Here is a 20,273-nt window from a genome sequence, read left to right on the forward strand (position 1 = left end):
AAGTGAATGTAACAAGCATCTTAAACAAATTGCAAAGAAAACTCCCGCATTTCGTCATAAAATCATTTTAAAAAATTATTTTTATTTCTTAAATATTAATTCAGATTTGGCATTTGAATATTTTTGGGATCAAAATGCTTGAGGAAAGCAACTCCTTCGTATTTATCATTGAAGATCTTCGTTTCGGGATAGAGAATCTTTCCTTGAAGATCCAAACCAATGATGGCAGTATTGATAGTCTTTCCATTTTCCACTGTAGTTAGACCAACAATCATACTCTCTTGGGAATCAGGAACAAACTTAAAGCTTGAAAATCCTCTTTCCTTTTGCAGTGGTGTAGCTTGAATGTCTAAGTATTCAATGGTAGAGAAGTCTTCACTTGTGATGATCATTTTGTTGCATCCTGTGGCATCTACATCAGCCTTCACGTAGGACTTTTCTGAGCATTTTCGTGGAAGGAAGATCCATTTTTTGTTGATTGGCGACCACATAACAGCCTCATGAACAATAAATCCTGGGAAGGGCATACCGAGAGTATTGCGAATCCTATCGTAGATATCGTACCAATTCTCATGGATCACCTCCCCGGTTTTAGAGACCTTCTTCACAAAGAAGTTGTTGCGGTTTTCAAGTTTGTCATCGTCGTCGTAGTTCTCAACTCCTACAGATCCTACGTAAATGTGATCATCTTTAATTGTAGCCCATTCGCACTTGAAGCCATTCGTCTCATTTCCAGCTCCGTCACCGAGGATCACCCATGGGACTAGCTGGTGGTTCGTAATGTCGGAGATGATGCCGGTTTTGTCGTCAAAAGTGTACATTTTTCCATTGAAGGAGAGTAGCTCAGATAATTCAGCTCCACGTCCTTTGTAGGCATACCTGGTTACCACGTCATAGTTCTTCTTTTCAAATGTGATATCTAGCTGCGTGCTGCTCAAAACTTTAACTGTTCCAATCCGAATATCCGATACGTAGGTGTTCTTCTTGTCATCGGAAACGGCCTTTTTGTCGAAGTCTGCAACAATTTCAAAACTATACTCCTCACCGATGTTTGCTTTCTGCAGACCAAAAGGACTGGCTGCTGAGAGTGCGCCGAAAAGGACTAAAACTAACACGGTAGTTAACTTTGTCATGGTTTTGGAGGCACGACACACAAGATTTTCACAACTTGTCTTACTCTGCCTTTCGAACTGATTGATCATGTGGGCAGGTATCGCTATTTAAGCACCTACAGTTCACCAAATCTTATCACACACAAAACGAAGCTTCCACATGCCCAATCAGCTTTGTCGCTGGATCACTCCCAAAACGTGTGGCTATGATGCGATAAGACGTCTGGGGTACTTGAACAAATAAACTGATGCAGAAGATCACGTTTATGGCATTCACAGCACATGAGCTACTGATTTTGGTAGCTGATTGTCTTTTGCCGCCAGAAATAATGTAGATTTCCATATCGAAAATGTATGATTTATGCTACGGAGGATGATTAGGAATTTCAGTAGCGGAAGATGGTTGAAATAATTGAAATACCGTATGAAATTTTACAAAAAAAAATAACCGTATGAAATTAATTCAATTCAAATTCAAATTCAAATTAAGATATGTTTACGCGTCTACAGAAGAATTCTAAAGTGGGGAAATCCAATCTTTGTGGTGAATTTGATGGTGTGGGGAAAATAGATCAAGTTGGTAAATAAAAGAAAAGAGCTTGCAATATCAAAAGCGTGAAAGAAAGCGGACGCAAGAGTAAAAGTTTTGCTCTGTTAAAAATAAGATTGGTCCTTCATTAAGTAAAATTTGGTCCTTCATGCCGAAATGGAAAGATTTATTCTGCCTCCAATCGTAACCATATTTTTGAGCATTTTCTTTCCACATTAGCGTTGAGAGAATTTATTTTTTTAAGCCTTAGGAAGAACTTTAAAATCCCGCAATATTAATATTCTATTCTTCAAATTAAATAAAGTTCCAACTTACCAAAATTCTTGAGCACTCGATGCTAATGTCGAACCTCGTGAATGGCACATGAAGCTGCAAAGAAGTCAGAGCTAGTCCTCTCTTTGTCTCCCACACAATTAACGTTTTATCATCACTCGCCGACACTGCTGTCGTTCCATCTGCCGAAATCTTCACGCACGTAACCTGCGCCAGATGCCCCGCTAGCGTATGCAGCTCCTCACCAGTGTGCAGATCCCACACAATGAGGTTGCAATCCTTCGATCCTGATATCACTTGATTCTTATTAGTTACGGGCACAGCGACACACGTCACGGCATCTGTGTGCCCCACGAGTACTTGTGCCAGTTTCCCACCAGTTGCCTGCCACACCTTGAGGGACATATCGCGTGAACCCGTTATAACGAAGAGGGAGTCCACGGTTATCACGAAGCAGGTTATTTCATCTGAATGCGATACATTGTACTTTTCATCCTCACGCGTCAACGACCAAATTCGTAGATTGTTGTCCCCATTTGTGCACACCTGAGGAATAAGAAGAGATTTTCGAGATTTTCCCATAGTTGTTAAAGCACACCCCCGCACACCCCCGCACACCCCCGCACACCCCCGCACATTTTTACACACACACACGAAGGATTTTGGAGGATTTCCATGGAAATCATGGAGATACCTTTAGCAAAGCCTCAACAATGAAGAGCTTTTAGGTGCTTGCTTTTGGTGGGAGTTTTGAGAGGATAGGTCTTATAGTGTGAAATGGACCTCAATGTGCATTCATATCCCTCAGCTCCATTTTCACAAAATGCAATTTCAGAGAATCTTGTCTCCTCTTATTCATCCCAGAATATACAATTTGCTGTTCAACCATTTAACAACATCCCATGTCCTGGACAGTGACAGATTCAATGGGATGGTTGCAGAAAGGCTTTATCAATTTAATTATAGGGTAAATATCAATTAAATTTAGAGTGGATTTTGAAAGCGGAAGCGAGGTGATGTCATCAATTGATATTGATTCAATTAATTAACACTCCTGCCACAAAAGCTTTTCAATGAGGGCGGGATCCATTAACGTCTCTAGCAGTATATTGTTGGACAGTACTACTCTAGGCTAGAGCTACAAACAAAAGGGGTTAATCATTTTGTGCGTATTCAATTCAATTTTTTGTATGATTTTCTTGAAAATATGAAAATTTTAGTCGATCGTCATTTGAATTATTAAATTAATTTACTTTATCGCACAATAACAAGGCATAAAAGGACGCCGTATCGCCGCCATTTTTTTTAATCCTACATATACATTTGAATAGAAGAAAATTTAATTTAGTGGCTGAACTTACCGCAAACTTCATATTGTTGGTCACAGCTAAGTGCTTATATGGTCCCTGAACTGTCTGCAGGAGGGTAGCGCTATCAGCCAACCAAACGCACAAAAGTCCATCTCTGTCTGCTGAAAGGATTCGTCGAGAATCCATCATGGCGCAGACTGAGTGAATAATGGCTGCGTGACCTTTAAATGTTGTCACCACAAGTCCAAGCGCCAAACCGACCACAATGACACTCTTGTCCTCCGATCCGGACACCACAAATTCTCCATTTGGCGAGAAACTAACTGTGGTCACAGGACCTGTGTGGTAGTTGTAGGTTGTGGCCACTTCAGGGGTGTTAAGTTGCCAGATGGCGACACTACGCCCTGATGCAACTGCTGCTAGTTGAGAATCTCGTGAAATATCGAAGCATGTAACAGGGACATTTCCCACGTTGTACTGATGCTTCTGAGCTGAAATGTGTCGGGATGCTTTGCGCTTTTTCGTTCGCAAATGTGCAAAGGAGTCCTCATTACGGAAGGAATAGAAGGTGATTTTATTCCCACCCACAGTTATGAGGAAATCATCGTTGTCCGTACAAAGGACTGCTGTGACAGCCCCTGGATTCGGTGGTAGGGACCTGATTACACGTCCCGAGTGCATGTCATAGATGAGAGCTTTGGTGTCCTCACACCCCACAATGGCTCTCTGACTGTCATTGGCGAGACACATGCCACGGACCTGCCAAAGAAAAATCATCCCCCTCAATTGAGCTAATCTCTCCAAGACTCTCCCATCCTCATGAAGGAGGAAGAGAGTGGAAAAGGGACTCCCTAAAAGAACTTTATCCTCTTGTCTTGAAGTTTTCCCAACGAAAATGTTGCCTGGGTGTGGGTGGATAAATAAAAGAACAATTTTCTGCACCATTCTCCTGCGCAATTCTGTAACACCTCACTTGTCTGCGAAGGAGGGAAAATAACTTGGGCGAATTTTCTCGGTCAAACATTTCGTTACAATTTATTTCTCTACCAAGAGGATTCTTTGGCTTGTTTCTTGGTTTTACTTCCCCAGCATAATTATTTCTTTTACTCGATGTGAAAGTTACTTTTTTTTCTCTCTGTTCTAAGGAAGTTTCATGAGCAGAATTGTTTTGTTCATGTACCCTCATCCTCCTAAAATGGTACATACATATATTTTTCGTCTCTCTATACCTTAGAAACTCAATAAATTCAAGCAGGAGCAAACATTCTGGAAGAACTTCAAAGTGAACAACATGAAAGCATTTTGCCAGCCTAACTTGGACGGCATGTGTGGGAATTGAAATTTATTAAGAAACAAGAACACCGGTGGTGTGTGAAAAGATTATGGAAAAAAATCTCAATTAAAGTATTGGCTAGGACTGTAGTTTGAAATTTCAGGAATTACATAGAATTATAGAAAAATTGATTCGTCATGGAGGCTTATCAAAAAAAAAATCTATCGAGAAATCGTTACAAAATCAGACCAAATTTTAGAGAATTATTGTCAATCGTTAGAAAATAAACATCAAACATAAGTGTAAGAATATAAAATGTGTACGTACGTACGGTACGTACATATTATATGTATATATGTATGTATGGAATTTTATGTATGTTAGGTTCCTATATATAGTGTGATTCATGATAAATAAGTGCTGTGAATGGAAGCATCCTCAATTACCTTCGATTTATGTCCCTTGAGTGAGTGTAATTCCGTTCCGGTCGCCAGAGCTCGCAAATACAATCCATTATCCTCGCACAATGCCAAGAGGAATACCTGCGAAGGAGTGAGAAAATAGTGTAGTGAACGGGGTAGAAGGGAAAATTGTAAAGGAATCCTCAACAAAAGATGCCTCATCTATTCACAATTTGCAATTTTCTTGTTTAATTTCCCACTTTTCCCCTCACACAACCCCTCTCCTATTAGAGCCACTTCAGAGAGCCTAGATGGAGGGTTATTTTGAGTCTCCCTGTTCACCTAGTTCACGGTGAATATTTGCAGTTCACTGGGTGAGTCTTATTTGTATGTACCAAATGTTGAAGAATAGAACGATTGAATGATCAATTTAAATCCAATGAATGCAGAGAAATTTTCACAAAAAAGCGTTTTACGACTCGTTCGAATTTCAATTCGATTGTTGGCAATTTTCTCGCTCAAGCCAAACGAATGAATGGCGGTCCTGGTGCTTTCTTCCTCATCATGCAATCATTCAAGCTCTTGCTAAACTTTTTTTATCGCATCATAACAAATTGGGGAGTATTAAGAAGGAAATTTTTGTTGGATGTTTTTAGATACTCTCACTTTTTCCCCATCTCATGCCCGGGAAAAGAAAAAGATAACTCAATAGAGGCAATTTTTTACAACAACACAGCTTCTCTGTGAGAGAACATAAAACACGCAAAGGCAAGAACACTAAATAAATCCTTCGGGGGATCGCTCGGGGGAGTGATATCATAAAATCGATATCAAATAAATATCAATTTAGCATTCCTTTTGTCCAAAAGTCTCTCAGTCCAAAAACACATTTCCCAAGCATTTCAGGATAGACCAAGGAAAGATGTATAAGAATAAAGAGAAGCCTACGAATCTCAAAAAGAGATTGTATATAAATCAGGGGTTGGTTTTTATCCCTCCTTTGACGAGGCTTTTCATGAGAAAATTGCGAAAAAAAGGCTTTTAAGGAGAAAACTTATTTTGCGAAAGATTTTGATATCAAATTGAGTTTTCGCCAACACACAGATTTATCTTATGTCGCACAGTCATTTCTTTCACTTAAAAACGAAGAAAGCCCTTTAAGAACGGAGCAAGTTCTCTATACGTATGTATGTACACAGCACATCCCTTAAATGCTACTCTCAGTTCACCTTAATTGCTTTCGACGCTTTCGACTTCGTCCTCATGCTTCAAGTGGGGTGGATTTTGTAATTCAATACATCACATCTGGACGCGTACTTTATCCAATCTTCCAAATGTTATTTAATTTCATCAACTCACTTCTCACTGAACGAGCTGAAGTACTCATTCAATTAGAACCACGGTTAATTTACATGGAGACAAAGTTCTTCATTTGAAGCTCTTCGTGACCTAATTTTGATGAATATTTACTTATAAATTTGCAAAAATTCAGGCATATGTACTGTACATGTGCAGGTAAGTAGCAAAAGACATAAATATACAGTGATATTGATTCGCAATAAATTATGATTTTGGAAAATAAAAATACAATATTTTAGCTTTAAGATTTCCTCACATTTTAATTGGAACTATACGCTTCCTTTCCTCACGTCTGCAATTTTCATTGTGAGTAATTTTAACAGTAATATGGGTAAAATTTTTAGAGCACAATCAAGCACATTGAACAGGACAGATTTTGAAATTAGTTCAGATTATGAAAGACATATCCGATTTTAATGTCTCAGGTGATCGATTTGAATGCAATCAATAAGGAAATTTTGGTAAGCGCTAGGAAAATATTACGCAAATTCGTGTTGATTTATACTCGTGCTTAGTGACACATTTTTTTAAAATTGTATCATATTCAAGCTTGAAAAATCCGATTTAAAAAAAAAATAGAAAAACATATTAAATAAAATGAGCAAAGAGAGAGTTATTCCAAAGGAGAGTTTTCTTCTATTATTTTACCCTAGCTAGCATTTATTCACAAGAGAATAATAAATATTCATTCGTTTCCTCTCTTTAATCCCCCCAAATGACCATGTTTATGAAAGTCATTATTCTCCCATCCAAAGTAATTTAAACTTCTTTTATTTTTTGCTAAATTACAAAGTATCAATTTCCAATTTATTTACTTGAAACAGTTTCCTTTCTTCTCTTACAAAACCATCAATGGGTCTTCTACTGGAGAAGTTGCGAATAGATTCGCATTACGGGGTTCTTAAGAAGATATTTCTTTACACTTGACGGCATAATTGGGATTATTTCTTGAAATGTGTCGTCTTGTGAAGTTTTTTTTTCTTATTTCCTTTCTTGGTGGAACGAAAAGGAGACATCGCAAGTGAATGGAACGCAGACGGAAAATCCCATTCCATTTTAATTGAGCTCCCTTTGCGACATTCAATTCAATAGATATTTGCATAAAACACGATCTTGCCATCACACAGAATATTTTCTATTGGCCTCCTCTCGCTATTTAAAGCGTCCCAAGTCAATCATGGAGCTTTTACAGATTTCGTTGAAAGCTTTTCCACCCTCTCTTTTTTTTTATTCACTAAAAGACATTTTTTTTTGTCTTAACATAAAACAATACTCCCCAGAGGTACTCCCCCTCTCTACTCATTCTCCACGTCTGACTTTTCGTGCATAAAACGCCCCGACAATTTGAATATTTTTATGGAAAACAATTTTACAAGAACGAGGAAAAGAATGGTATGGGAAAATGAAGAAGGGTGTGGTGATTGTGTTCCATTCACGATCAGCACAATTGAATTTTTTTTATGGGAAAATGGATGATTATATAGTATGTGTGGGGAACATACAGCATGGGTTTACCTTCCATACTCAAATAGCTTCTCTCCCGTGTAGATAAAATCCTATATTTAGGATATTTAAGTGAGTCAATAATTGCACCGCAAAATAACCCCCTTTTGTGCCATTTTCAATTTCACACTAAATTAACCATACGCGACCACCTAATCAAATCCCAAACCCCAACCCCAAAAATCCCCACTTAATTTCAAATCCAAACCCACTCCAAAAGGATTCAAATTAATTGATGATATGTTTTCTCATACTTACGGAATCACTGGAAATTTCAAAGTTAATTATCGAGCTATGTAGTTGGATTGTATTGAGGAGTGTGAAGTTTTCCAGGGACCATAGGCATACTGTGGCGTCGTGACTTGAAGAAACGAGGACATCACTTGCGGCGCTAACGTGAACGGCCGTTACTGGACCTCGATGATGGTCGATTTTCATTACCTAAAACGATATAACGCCAAAAAATCCTTTATAAAAACAACGCAGCAAAGAAATTTTCAAAAACAATATATTTGAGCGAAATTTGATCAATAATTGGGTAAAATTTGAGCCAAATTTAGCCAAAAATTGAACAATAATTTTTTTCATTCAGCAAAATTTTGTATTTTAAAGCAATATACTGCGAAATTTAATAATAGAAAATAACAAAAAAATGGAATTTTATTTTCAATTAACAAAAATAAATCAATAATGCTATCTCGTGAATTTTTCAAACACCGCGTATTTGGAGAATATTTTTTACACCTCCACGGCTTTCTGGTAATACCGATTTTTCATTTTGTCAATAAATAACATTTTGGATGAGGACGGATTACAATCGCGATTACATTTCGCTGGGAGATACAATGATGGATTGAATCGCGATTTAGTGGTGCTCTTTCCCATTCATCCATCTTGCGTCACATTACCCCCAGGAAAATCCACCCTCAGCCACTTCCTCACACTCCAATTGTTGGCAAAATAAATGAAACACACATGCGAATTCTAATTTAACTCTTTGCGTGTCTTTCGCCTCTTTGAAAAGATTAATACGCGTTGATATTCCAATTTTAATACCGTGAAGGGCGCATTTTTTACGCTCCTGTCGTCTAGCCAAAAAGCTTCTTCTGCGAAAAAAAGCGCCCGTAATTACTTTTACATTTTTCCCCGTAAAATGGGGAGCCGATTTGAGTGGATTACGGAGCATTTTTTGAGAAGCTTTTTGCATGGAGGGCAACGGTGTGTTATTTTCAAGAAAATTAGGGGTTCTCGTTCTTTATGTGGAGTAAGATAATATAAGGAATAGATTTTTTGTATAGAAGATAATTTCTTTATTTCTTCGACAAAAAAATCGTCTTGAAATTACTTTATAGCTTTGAGAAACTCTAAAAAAAGGAAATTATTTTTTTTGTTAATAGTTAAGATTTTTTTCTCTCTTCAATTAAAAAAAAAAAGTTTAAACTTTATTTTCCAATTCTTAAAAAAAACCTAATAAAATTCTTACATTATTCCGTAGTCAACGCAACACATACTCATCTCTCTCCTATTATCCTTACCACAATACAGAAATATTCAAGGAAATATTCCTCCCAATTACATTTTACGATAATCTCTGTGACTGCTGTATACCTTTATTTCCCCTTCTCTTTGAGACCTTTGAAATAGGTTACACGGAAAATGATACACTTACCAATTTTCCTGTTTCCATCGATGATATTATGATGCTGGAGTCGTCCCCTCCACTAATGATGTATGTATTATTCAAGGCATATGTAACACAAATGACAGCAGCTATGTGTTCCCTGGGGGTAGTGAAAGCATTTATATATATGAGGGGATGAGGTGAAAGCTCGTAAAATGCCGTATGTACAAATGGTACGAAGGGATGGGAATAAAGAATGGGATTTACCATATTCGCTGTTTCATTGTCAATGTCCTCATGTCCCAGAGAATTACAGATGTATCCTCTGATCCGGTTATGAGATAATTCAGCTCCCTTGGTACGGTTAGGCACGTCACGGGACCGCTGTGTCCTTAAAAAATCAAACCATAAAACCCTTAAAATGATACTTCGGGGGAGGATTCATTTATACATATTTGGTGGGACGACGTGATGTGGGTGAGCTTAAAGGGTTGACTTGACATACCTCGAAATGTGTGTACGAGGCTGTTGCTCATGATGTGCCAGAGTTGGACATCTCCTGTTTTGGGGCCAATTATGAGGTGCTGTTTCGATGGTGACAAATCAATCGTGCGTATTTGTCCCGTACCAGATACGGTCATTGTACGAATTTGCGATGGAAGAGGAACTGGCAGCCATCCTGTCAGGGGAACCAGCAACTACGTCCAATGAAAGGCATTGAGAGTGAAAAGGACGTTTATGCAATATTAGGTTGGTTGTTAAGTTATTTGTGTAAATGAAGAAATTCTTCTCTAAAATCAAATAAAAGTTTTTCGTATTTCATTGTCAAGAGCATAACTTCTTTTCATCGTAATATCTTTCGAGTTTTCGTTTCAAGTTTCCTTTAAACAGAAGCTGCAAAATGGACAAGAGTCAGATGGGTACTTACAGGCACCGTATAGCCATCGCACCAGGCAGTTGCTGACCTCACAGTAATGCTCAGCAGGGAGTTATCGTTCTCATCGTGCTCCGAAATTGGCCTCAACCATGAAATCACCTGCAGGGCACGTTAATTTCCATTAAATATTTCCTTCCATAGTTTGAAATGAAGCCTGAATTTTGCAAGACTCACTTGAGCACCGAGCTGCATGGGATCCCGTGTGAGGACATCACTTGATTTCCTGATTGTGTAGTAAATTAACTCGATGTCCCTGTCGAGGATGTGACACCGTACATGCTCGATGAGGCACCGCAAGTAGCTGATTGAGACCGTTTGGAGCTGAAGTGGCACGAAATGTTTAGATAGAAGATTAAATTGCTCGAAGGAATCGCAAGAACATTATTCTCACTCCATTCCTTCCGCAACATTTACCCCACCCCACCGTCAATGCATAGATGGAGTGTGGGAGGAATTAATCGGCATGAGAGATAGCAAACATATCTTGGACGATGTCCGAGGTAAACATTTTATTTATTATTATGTGCGGAAGATTGTTTTCTTATGGAGCATGAAATCTTTTTATTGCACCACCGCACATTGGGGTCATCGTGGTACAACATTGTGAATGTCCCAGAAATATTAGCATTATTCTTCTGTCCTCTCATGACTAATGCTTACATAGAGAGGGAAATGAAGTAGGTTTAACTGAATATTTTATATAGTGTTGCTATATTTATGGAGGGGTGGAGGAAGATGGCCTAAATTGCGACTTCTTGTACTCGACTTTATTTTTATTTATATTTATTTTACTGAGAGAAGAGAATTTATGAAATTCATGATGAAAAATTTATTAGTAAGTAAGATAAAAAAAGTTGTGTGCAAAAGAAACACAGCTAACAGCTTTAAAGAAAGGACAAAAAAATAGAAACTTTTCAAAATTCGAATAATTTTTAAATCCTTAAAAAATTTTCAAACTTTCTGTTAGATTTCATTTACATGCATTTTCAAAAGAGATCCCAAAATTGAATAAACTTATTTGTAATGTATAATGAATGCTCTGTTAATCCACAAACTTTTTTCGATAACCGTCCTTAAGGAATTATTCATCTTCATGCGGTGGCTTCACTTCACATTATTATCTATTTAAACAAACTTTATAGTAAAGTGAGTAAAGTTTAATAAAACTAACTTTCAACTAAATCTGTGGCTCAAGGATTTTACGCCCAAAAGTTTACATGAATTTTAAAGTTTGAGAAAGATTGAAAAGTTTGAGTAAGATACCTAATACAATAAAAAAAAAAGAGAAAAGAAAGTTTTTGTTAAAAATTGAATGAAAATTATTCAAAAATTTGGTTGAATGGAGATTCAACAATTGAAATTGAAAAATAAACTTTAAAATTAGTCCAAATAACCTTTTGATGTTGAAAAAGTAAATAAATTTGGTATTTCTTCCGGTTATTTTCCGCCCCGGAGCATTGTATATAATTTGTAAAACAAAGGAGTACTTTTTTAATGAAAACTTCAAAGAAGCGCCACGACATTGTTGCGAAGGTGCTCTTAATTAAAAATTGATATCATAATTAAAAGGTCTTTTGTTCGTTTGCCAGGCACACCTCATTCACTCTGCCGTGTGCCATCCATGCTAATTAGAAAAGGGGGAAAGTCTATATGTAGGTGGAGGATATGTATGTATGTATATAGCAACTCACCGCTGCCAGGAGGAAGTCAAAGTTGCACATGGCGATTGTCTTGAGCTTCTCCGTGTCCTCGGAGCGCATTAAATGGTGCCATGACTCCTCTACGTGTCGTACACTGTACGAGAGTTCGGCCCAAGGTAACATATTGCTGGGTCTGCTACTCACTGTCTCCTCATGGATGCCTGGTTGGAGATTTGTGGGTGTGGGTTGACCCGTTTGTGGTGATTTATCCGTTGGGTGGCTGATTGTTGTTTCATCGCTCTCCTCACCGTCTTGGCTGAAGAAGATATTGGCAAGCTCCGTGTGTGCCAATCTCGTGGATTCCCCATCCATGTAGCGTGACTTGGCAATTTGTGCACACAAGTCGTGACGCCATTGGATCAACACTTTCCCCGACATCAATTTCTCCCGTATCAAGGGTTCTGTGTGCACAAATTAAAATTCATCCCTTCAACACACAACTCATTTCCCACCCAAATGCGGGGGTGGTTGTGGATGTTTCATTTATAGCGCAAGATTTATGGTTGGATTTATGCAGGATGATTTCATCACCATCATCCTCGCGTCATCTTTGGTGATTTTGAAATATTATTAAGTAATTCGTGCTTGATTTTCAACATTTTAAAACATTCTATCGTTGTACTATGTGAAAATTTTCGGTTTTTTTTTTCATAAAAATATGAAAAAATGCATAAGCATTGATATATGTAAAAGAAGCGTAAACATTTTTTTTTAAATGTGTGCTTATATGTTTTTTTTTTCATTTTTGAGACAGTTTCTAACTTTTAAAACCGTACTGAAGTTTGATTTTTTTAAAATAAATTTACATGTAATGAAAGGGAGTTTATCTCATTATGAAGATAATAAACTATTGGAACAAACGTCTGAATAACCCAAGGAAAATAATTATAAATTATAAATCATTATAAATTATAAATTATTATTATTTATTATAAATCTATAAAACTTTTCTAGAAATGTTTAATTTTCTGTATTATTTTCTGTTCAGGACTCGACCGTTGGAAATCGAGTGCCGCGCGAGAATTTGAATTAATATTGCCACGCGCGCGCTGAGATCGTTTTGCGGTGGTAGCGGCCCCTGCTCGTCGCCTGCATGAGTTTTCGGCTCATGCACCCTCTTACGTCAACTCTTCAACACGGCACCACGCGCAAAGTGAAAAACTCTAAAAATTATTAAATTTATTATTTTTTGGGGATTTGTCCCGCATTTGAATTATAAGAATAAAATCAGTGAGTTGTTTAAAGTTAAATAAAGGACATTTGGTGGTGGAAAGTGCGCCTTTTCTTGGGAAATTCGGCGGTCTTCAATTACCTGCAGAGCACGAGGCCTTGGGGGGAACTTCCGGACAAATCCAAAATTTGTCCTCCTCGCCAGAAAGCTTGTATTAATTATATCTACCTGTACTTTAAGGTAATTGGAGGCTTCTTAGGGCTTTGGGGCAGCCCCCGCACTATTTCTTATCATTCTAACTAATGCTGTGCATCTTCCAAAGGTAATTGGAGGCTTCTTAGGGCTTTGGGGCAGCCCCCGCACTATTTCTTATCATTCTAACTAATGCTGTGCATCTTCCAAAGGTAATTGGATACACCTTGTGGCTCTCTGGGCAGCGCCCGTGGCTTTCTTTTCCTATTCTAATGTTTGCTGTATGTTCTCAAAGGTACGTTGCTATACATAAATTTGTCCTCCTCGCCAGAAAGCTTGTATTAATTATATCTACCTGTACTTTAAGGTAATTGGAGGCTTCTTAGGGCTTTGGGGCAGCCCCCGCACTATTTCTTATCATTCTAACTAATGCTGTGCATCTTCCAAAGGTAATTGGAGGCTTCTTAGGGCTTTGGGGCAGCCCCCGCACTATTTCTTATCATTCTAACTAATGCTGTGCATCTTCCAAAGGTAATTGGATACACCTTGTGGCTCTCTGGGCAGCGCCCGTGGCTTTCTTTTCCTATTCTAATGTTTGCTGTATGTTCTCAAAGGTACGTTGCTATACATAAATTGGCCCTCCGACCCTACAAGTGAACCACATCCGTCAGAAGTTATACAGTCCACACCTGACAAGCTACAATGATTCGTGAGCGAGAAGGAATTGCGTCCCAAGTGACCAGGGTCGAGAATTATCTGGATGGCATCACAGATGATGAGAAAAGCATCCCAGGCTTCAAGGGTACGATGACATCTCAGCGTAACATCGTCGTGACTATGAAGGAAAGATACAACATCGTTCAAGAGAAGATCATCGCAGATCAGCCAACCTATGCTCACCGAATCTTGGAGAAGAACAACCTCAGTTCCTTTCTGAAGCGTTGTGATGACCTCATCAAGAAAATTGACAGCATCATCGGTGAGATTCCTAGGAAAGACGATGCAAACTTGAATCTCTCAGACACTTCTGGGCTCTTGATGTTTATGACTACATTCATGAGGGAGTCCGAACGACGACACAATGAACAGCTGCAGATGATTGCGAATTGTCTCTCAAACGCAAGTACCAATGCTTCTTTTACTAACCGCCCTGCCATTCAAGAATTGCCTCAAATAAACTTTCCCGCCAATGCCACCAACTGCAAGTGTTGCGACCAAGCAACACATTCTTTATACAAATGCCCCAAATTTCTTAACCAAAATGTTGAAGAGAAATTCCAAACAGTAAAGCGCCTTAAATTGTGCCGCAATTGCTTTGCTGGACATATGACGTACTCATGCACATTCCACCCGTGCACCAAGTGCCAAGGATGGCACAACGTTCTGCTACACGAGAAGTTCCAACCCTCTGATCCCAGTAGCACAGATCCTCCTGCTACTACTTCTACAGCCCCTCTTGCAACTGGGAATGCTCAGCTTACTGTCAGTTCCGCGTCTCCTGCACCCCCCGCAGAGACCTGCTCTCCTCCTACGGTGCTGACTGTAAGTCAGAGCCATCAGGACTTCTCCAAGGACGAAATTCCACGGGTTACCATTCCTACTGCCTCAGATGATGTTGTTTCTTGTCGTATCATTCTGGATGGTGCGACAACGATGAACAGCATGACCTACGAGCTTCATGAGCGACTGAATCTTCCCAAACATCCTACGAAAATCACCATTTCCGGAGTTAACGACGGACGTAGTCGTGCGAAATTCTCAGTCGATGCCACAATTTGTTCTCGCATTGCTGATGCCACCCTCAATATCCGATGCTTCACCCTTCCAAAGGAATCAGTCTTTGCATATGTTGTTGTTGGTGAACAGGAACCAAAAGTGCCTCCCGAGGCAGATGACCATCACCAAGCTTTCAAGACCATGGCATTAGACGAAGTACTTTCTCCATTCTTCCAACTTGAGAACATCCCGGAATACCATGCAACCACTGAGAATCAAATGGCAGCTGAAGATTATTTACGGACGACCTACCAATGCGGTGAAGACGGAAGATTCATCCTCCAGTTTCCATTCAAGAAGGATCCACGCGTTCTAGGCGACTCCCGTTCTTTGGCTATACGCCAACATTGTGCCTTAGAACGCAGGTTTGAGAAAAACCCAGCCCTTCGCTCTCTTTACATTGATGTTATGCAACATCAACTCCGCAACAGTTGGATTGAACCAGTTCCAGATGATGAATACAAATCTCCAGCCTATTATAGGTCGCGCCTCGGCCTCTTGAAGGATTCATCATCCATGAAACTTCGCATTGTTTGTATGACAATCGCGAAGACCTCCACGGGTGTCAGTCACAATGGCATTCTCCGAATTGGGCGTACAATTCAACCATTTCCTGCAATCCTCTTGCTACGCTTCAGGAAGAGAAGCGACAACCCCCATGTCATTCTTCCAGCTGAGTCTTGGGAGATAGCTCAGCCATCCCGAACACAGCTCATTGATGTTTTGAGCCAACTTCGGTTTCCATTGGCCCAGTGGTCTTCTAGCTACCCAGAATTGTGCCCACCAATCGATGATCCCCATTCATCTTCTGAATTCCACTTTAGGGAGCACACACCTAGCACTTTAGGCCACACTGGGAACCCCACCACGAATTCATTTCTCTTTGCATTGCCCATTTCACTCTCTGAGGATTTCTCTACCAAACACGAAAGGACTTCAACAATTTCCCGCATTTTTGACCCAATTGGATTAATTGGGCCACTGATCTCGCAACAGGAAGTCCACGCTGCCCAAAAGGAGTGGGATAATCCAGTCTCACAGAATCTTCAGTTGAAATGGAAGGAATTCGTGCAAGAACTTCAAACCATCCTGCACTTCAGTGTTCCACTGTGGAGCTCCTCCATCGCCAATCTGGTGCGAGTGGAGTTGCACGCATTCGCCGAGGCTTGCCAGAAGGCCTATTGTGCAGCCATTTTCGTCATCTCAGATCAGCTCCAGAAGATTTGCGCAACGTCTCAGTCAAGCCAATGGAAGCACGTTTCCACCCATCAGAATCCAGCTGACACCATATCCCGGGGAGCCACCCCACTTCAGCTCCAGGATTCACCACTTTGGTGGAATGGCCCATCGTGGCTAGTCGAATCGCAAACTTCTTGGCCTCCAAAATTTGTCAAGAAAGCTCGTATCCCCGAGGAATCAGCATTTTTGACCACAACTGAGAACAAGAAGCCAAATCCCACAATTCTCAGCTGTTTGTTGGAAAGATATTCTTTCTTGACTAAATTACAATTTATCATCAGCCATTGCTCAAGGTTCATCATTATTTCCAAAAATCGCACACAGAAAATTCATGGACCTCATTCTACGGAAGAACTGGAAATGGCACTCGAGAAACTGATCCTTTTAGACCAATCGGAAATATTTCTGGGACTACAAGCACATCGTCGCAAGAACCAGACTCTGGATCATTCCAAGTGGAAGTTTTTGTCATTTCTCGCGCCATTTGTAGACGAGAAAGGAATCGTTCACGTTGGAGTTCGCCTCAAGAATTCAAATGAACCCTCTACAGTCAAGCACCCAATTCTTCTTCCAAAATCCCGATTGACTGAGATGATCATTCAACAGGAATATCTTCGGATGCTCCATTCTGCTCCAACGCCATTGTTATCCCCTCTTCGTCAGAGATTCTGGCCTCTCTCTGGGCGAAATACCTGCAAGAAAATGTATCACATCTGTTATCACTGCAATAGAGCTAAGCTTCGGACGCTTGAGCAGTTGATGGCTGATCTCCCTCATCATCGAACATCATTCAACTATGCTTTCGAGCATACCTGTGTTGGCTTCGCTGTTCCCATTCAGTTTAGACCTTCCGCACCCCGGGGAGCCTCCACACGACGACTTGCGCACTTCAAGGGATACATCTCAATTTTGGTGTACACGAGCACCAGGGCGGTGCACATTGAGTCCGTCTCTCGTTTACGACGTTTCACCGCTCGCAAAGCCACTCCACGATACATGCATTTGGATTGTGGCAAGAATTTCGAAGGAGCAACGCGGGAGTGGAAGGAACTGTTGCAACAAGAACAATTTCAACGAGGGATTCAGAATAGCACAGCACAGGATAGTGTTATTTGGCATTACGATCCCCCTGGAGTACTTCACCATAGAGGACTCTGGGAAGCATGTGTGAAGCGTATCAAGTTTCACCTGCACAGAATTATCCAACCTGTCACACCAGGGCCAGATGAACATGACAGAGTCTTCGACATGCGCATACCTCGTGGCACTTACGCCAGACCAACCACGATGAGTGCCCGGATCTCTTTATGCGACATGAAATCATCTTGCTCCGAAAATCCTGAGGAGTCTTCGGAGCAACCCGGGGAGGATGTTCAGGACTCGACCGTTGGAAATCGAGTGCCGCGCGAGAATTTGAATTAATATTGCCACGCGCGCGCTGAGATCGTTTTGCGGTGGTAGCGGCCCCTGCTCGTCGCCTGCATGAGTTTTCGGCTCATGCACCCTCTTACGTCAACTCTTCAACACGGCACCACGCGCAAAGTGAAAAACTCTAAAAATTATTAAATTTATTATTTTTTGGGGATTTGTCCCGCATTTGAATTATAAGAATAAAATCAGTGAGTTGTTTAAAGTTAAATAAAGGACATTTGGTGGTGGAAAGTGCGCCTTTTCTTGGGAAATTCGGCGGTCTTCAATTACCTGCAGAGCACGAGGCCTTGGGGGGAACTTCCGGACAAATCCAAAATTTGTCCTCCTCGCCAGAAAGCTTGTATTAATTATATCTACCTGTACTTTAAGGTAATTGGAGGCTTCTTAGGGCTTTGGGGCAGCCCCCGCACTATTTCTTATCATTCTAACTAATGCTGTGCATCTTCCAAAGGTAATTGGAGGCTTCTTAGGGCTTTGGGGCAGCCCCCGCACTATTTCTTATCATTCTAACTAATGCTGTGCATCTTCCAAAGGTAATTGGATACACCTTGTGGCTCTCTGGGCAGCGCCCGTGGCTTTCTTTTCCTATTCTAATGTTTGCTGTATGTTCTCAAAGGTACGTTGCTATACATTTTCCTTGGGTTATTCAGACGTTTGTTCCAATAGTTTATTATCTTCATAATGAGATAAACTCCCTTTCATTACATGTAAATTTATTTTTAAAAAATCAAACTTGATTCTTTTAAGTGAGCTTTAGGGAAGTTGGAAGCTAATTAAGTCAGTCACAAATGTCCAAAAGATAGCTCACAAAAAAAAACAAAAAAAATACTAAAAATGTAGAAGAAACCTTTTAGCTGTGATTCTTTCGAAGAAAAGAATAGCACAGCTTCTGTGTCCACTCTAAAACTCAAGGTCGTCGGATCGGGCTCAAACTTGGTATGAGCACGAATTAGGGTCCCCACATTCCAAAAAACGTATGCGCCGAAAAACTTTTCCGGCCGTCCGGCCGTCCGTCCGTCCGGCCGTAGTTTGGAGCTCAATTACAAGAGAACGGTAATAGATAGAGACTTGCGGTCACCGGCGAAGTACAATTATCGACTGGAAGTCGTCCAACTATGATATCAAATTCGACCCCCCACCCCTGCATCCGCCATTTTGAATTTTTTTCAATTTTGTTTTCGCTATATCTCAGCCTCTATTGTAGCTAGAGGTCTGAAATTTTAATATGTTATAAGGGCCCTTAAGACCTTTTCAACGATACCCCATTTTTAAAAATCGGACAAGCGGTTTAGCAAATATAGACTTTTATCGAAAGTCGGCCATAACTCCTAAACCGGTTGACCGATTTTAACCAAACCGGTTTTGAATGAAAGATCTCAAAAAGGTCTACAATTATCTATACATAGGAAGTTTCAAAAGTTACCGCTAGAGGGCCTACAATCAAAAACCAAAGTTTCGATGAGTTTTCGACCAGTTTTCGATTAATATCTCAAAAACTGGACGATAGATTTCGATTAAATTTTAGTATATTATAGGTGATAGGTACACCTTTTAATAAAAAAAAAATAAAAAAAATTTATGTCGCGGTTTCAGAGATATAGACCAAAACAGGTTTCCATATGTACCGATTGTTGCAATATTGCCTTATATCGGCTTAACGGTACTTGATAGAGGCTTTTCGATTGAAGTTTCATTAGGTATAGTGGGTATGACCTATCAGATTTTACTAATTTCAAAATTCAAAATGGCCGTCTTCTGCCTTTTTGCTACATCAACAATTACTTTCATCTATTCACATATATTTTAAACAAACTAATTGGCGCCCCGCGAAGCGGGGCGCCTTTTTTATACATAAAAAATATAAAAATATGTAAACCTATAAATATACATATATAAGTACAATGATGGTCCAGCAGAGTAAAGGGAATGTACTGGTAAGTTTCACTTACGGGCTGTGATTCTTCCTTCAGATGACAGTCCAAGTGTGGTGAAAATTGAGGTGGATAAATATTTAGGAATGGCTTTCTCACGCATCGAATCACAGCCAACGCGTGTAAATTCTGGGGAAAGGCTTACTCATGCGCGTTGGCTGTGATTCGTTGCGTGAGAAAGCCATTCCTAAAAATTTATCCACCTCAATTTTCACCACACTTGGACTGTCATCTGAAGGAAGAATCACAGCCCGTAAGTGAAACTTAACAGTACATTCCCTTTACTCTGCTGGACCATCATTGTACTTTTTAATCTTATTTCATTTAAGCCAAAATCTTCATGATTCCTAATGCCTTGATTCAAGCTTGTAGAGATTAACTTGGTATCAAAATTAATCTACATTTTTTCATTAAAATCTCATAAAAAAGAGCTCAAAAAATAACTTCACAAATCAGCCAGATAATCCACTCTTTTGTTCAATGAAAGATGATTT

At 39.8% G+C, this 20,273-nt stretch overlaps 2 protein-coding genes across 4 annotated transcripts in view; both read right to left on the minus strand.

Annotated features, from left to right (window-relative positions):
- Positions 1-20,273, minus strand: part of LOC129793290 (protein qui-1) — a 76,724-nt gene that overhangs the window by 7,726 nt on the left and 48,725 nt on the right. For all 3 annotated transcript variants that reach the window (XM_055833127.1, XM_055833126.1, XM_055833125.1), the window contains 10 exons: positions 12,031-12,440; positions 10,514-10,660; positions 10,331-10,438; positions 9,908-10,100; positions 9,670-9,793; positions 9,451-9,562; positions 8,040-8,222; positions 4,965-5,060; positions 3,297-4,004; positions 1,978-2,481 (listed from right to left, as the gene is read on the minus strand). In XM_055833127.1, the coding sequence (XP_055689102.1) occupies positions 1,978-2,481; positions 3,297-4,004; positions 4,965-5,060; positions 8,040-8,222; positions 9,451-9,562; positions 9,670-9,793; positions 9,908-10,100; positions 10,331-10,438; positions 10,514-10,660; positions 12,031-12,440 (2,585 nt within the window). The remainder of the gene's footprint in view (positions 1-1,977; positions 2,482-3,296; positions 4,005-4,964; positions 5,061-8,039; positions 8,223-9,450; positions 9,563-9,669; positions 9,794-9,907; positions 10,101-10,330; positions 10,439-10,513; positions 10,661-12,030; positions 12,441-20,273) is intronic.
- LOC129793296 (apyrase-like) lies at positions 29-1,465 on the minus strand. The gene has a single exon (XM_055833139.1). It carries the CDS (start codon positions 1,200-1,202, stop codon positions 96-98), a length of 1,107 nt encoding a protein of 368 aa, XP_055689114.1. The 5' UTR covers positions 1,203-1,465; the 3' UTR covers positions 29-95.

The sequence above is a fragment of the Lutzomyia longipalpis genome, chromosome 3 (assembly GCF_024334085.1).
Source record: "Lutzomyia longipalpis isolate SR_M1_2022 chromosome 3, ASM2433408v1".
Taxonomy (NCBI): Eukaryota; Metazoa; Arthropoda; class Insecta; order Diptera; family Psychodidae; genus Lutzomyia; species Lutzomyia longipalpis.

Excerpts from the sequence above, each read along its gene's own strand:
- LOC129793296 (XM_055833139.1), bottom strand. The coding sequence starts at position 1,202 with ATGATCAATCAGTTCGAAAGGCAGAGTAAGACAAGTTGTGAAAATCTT.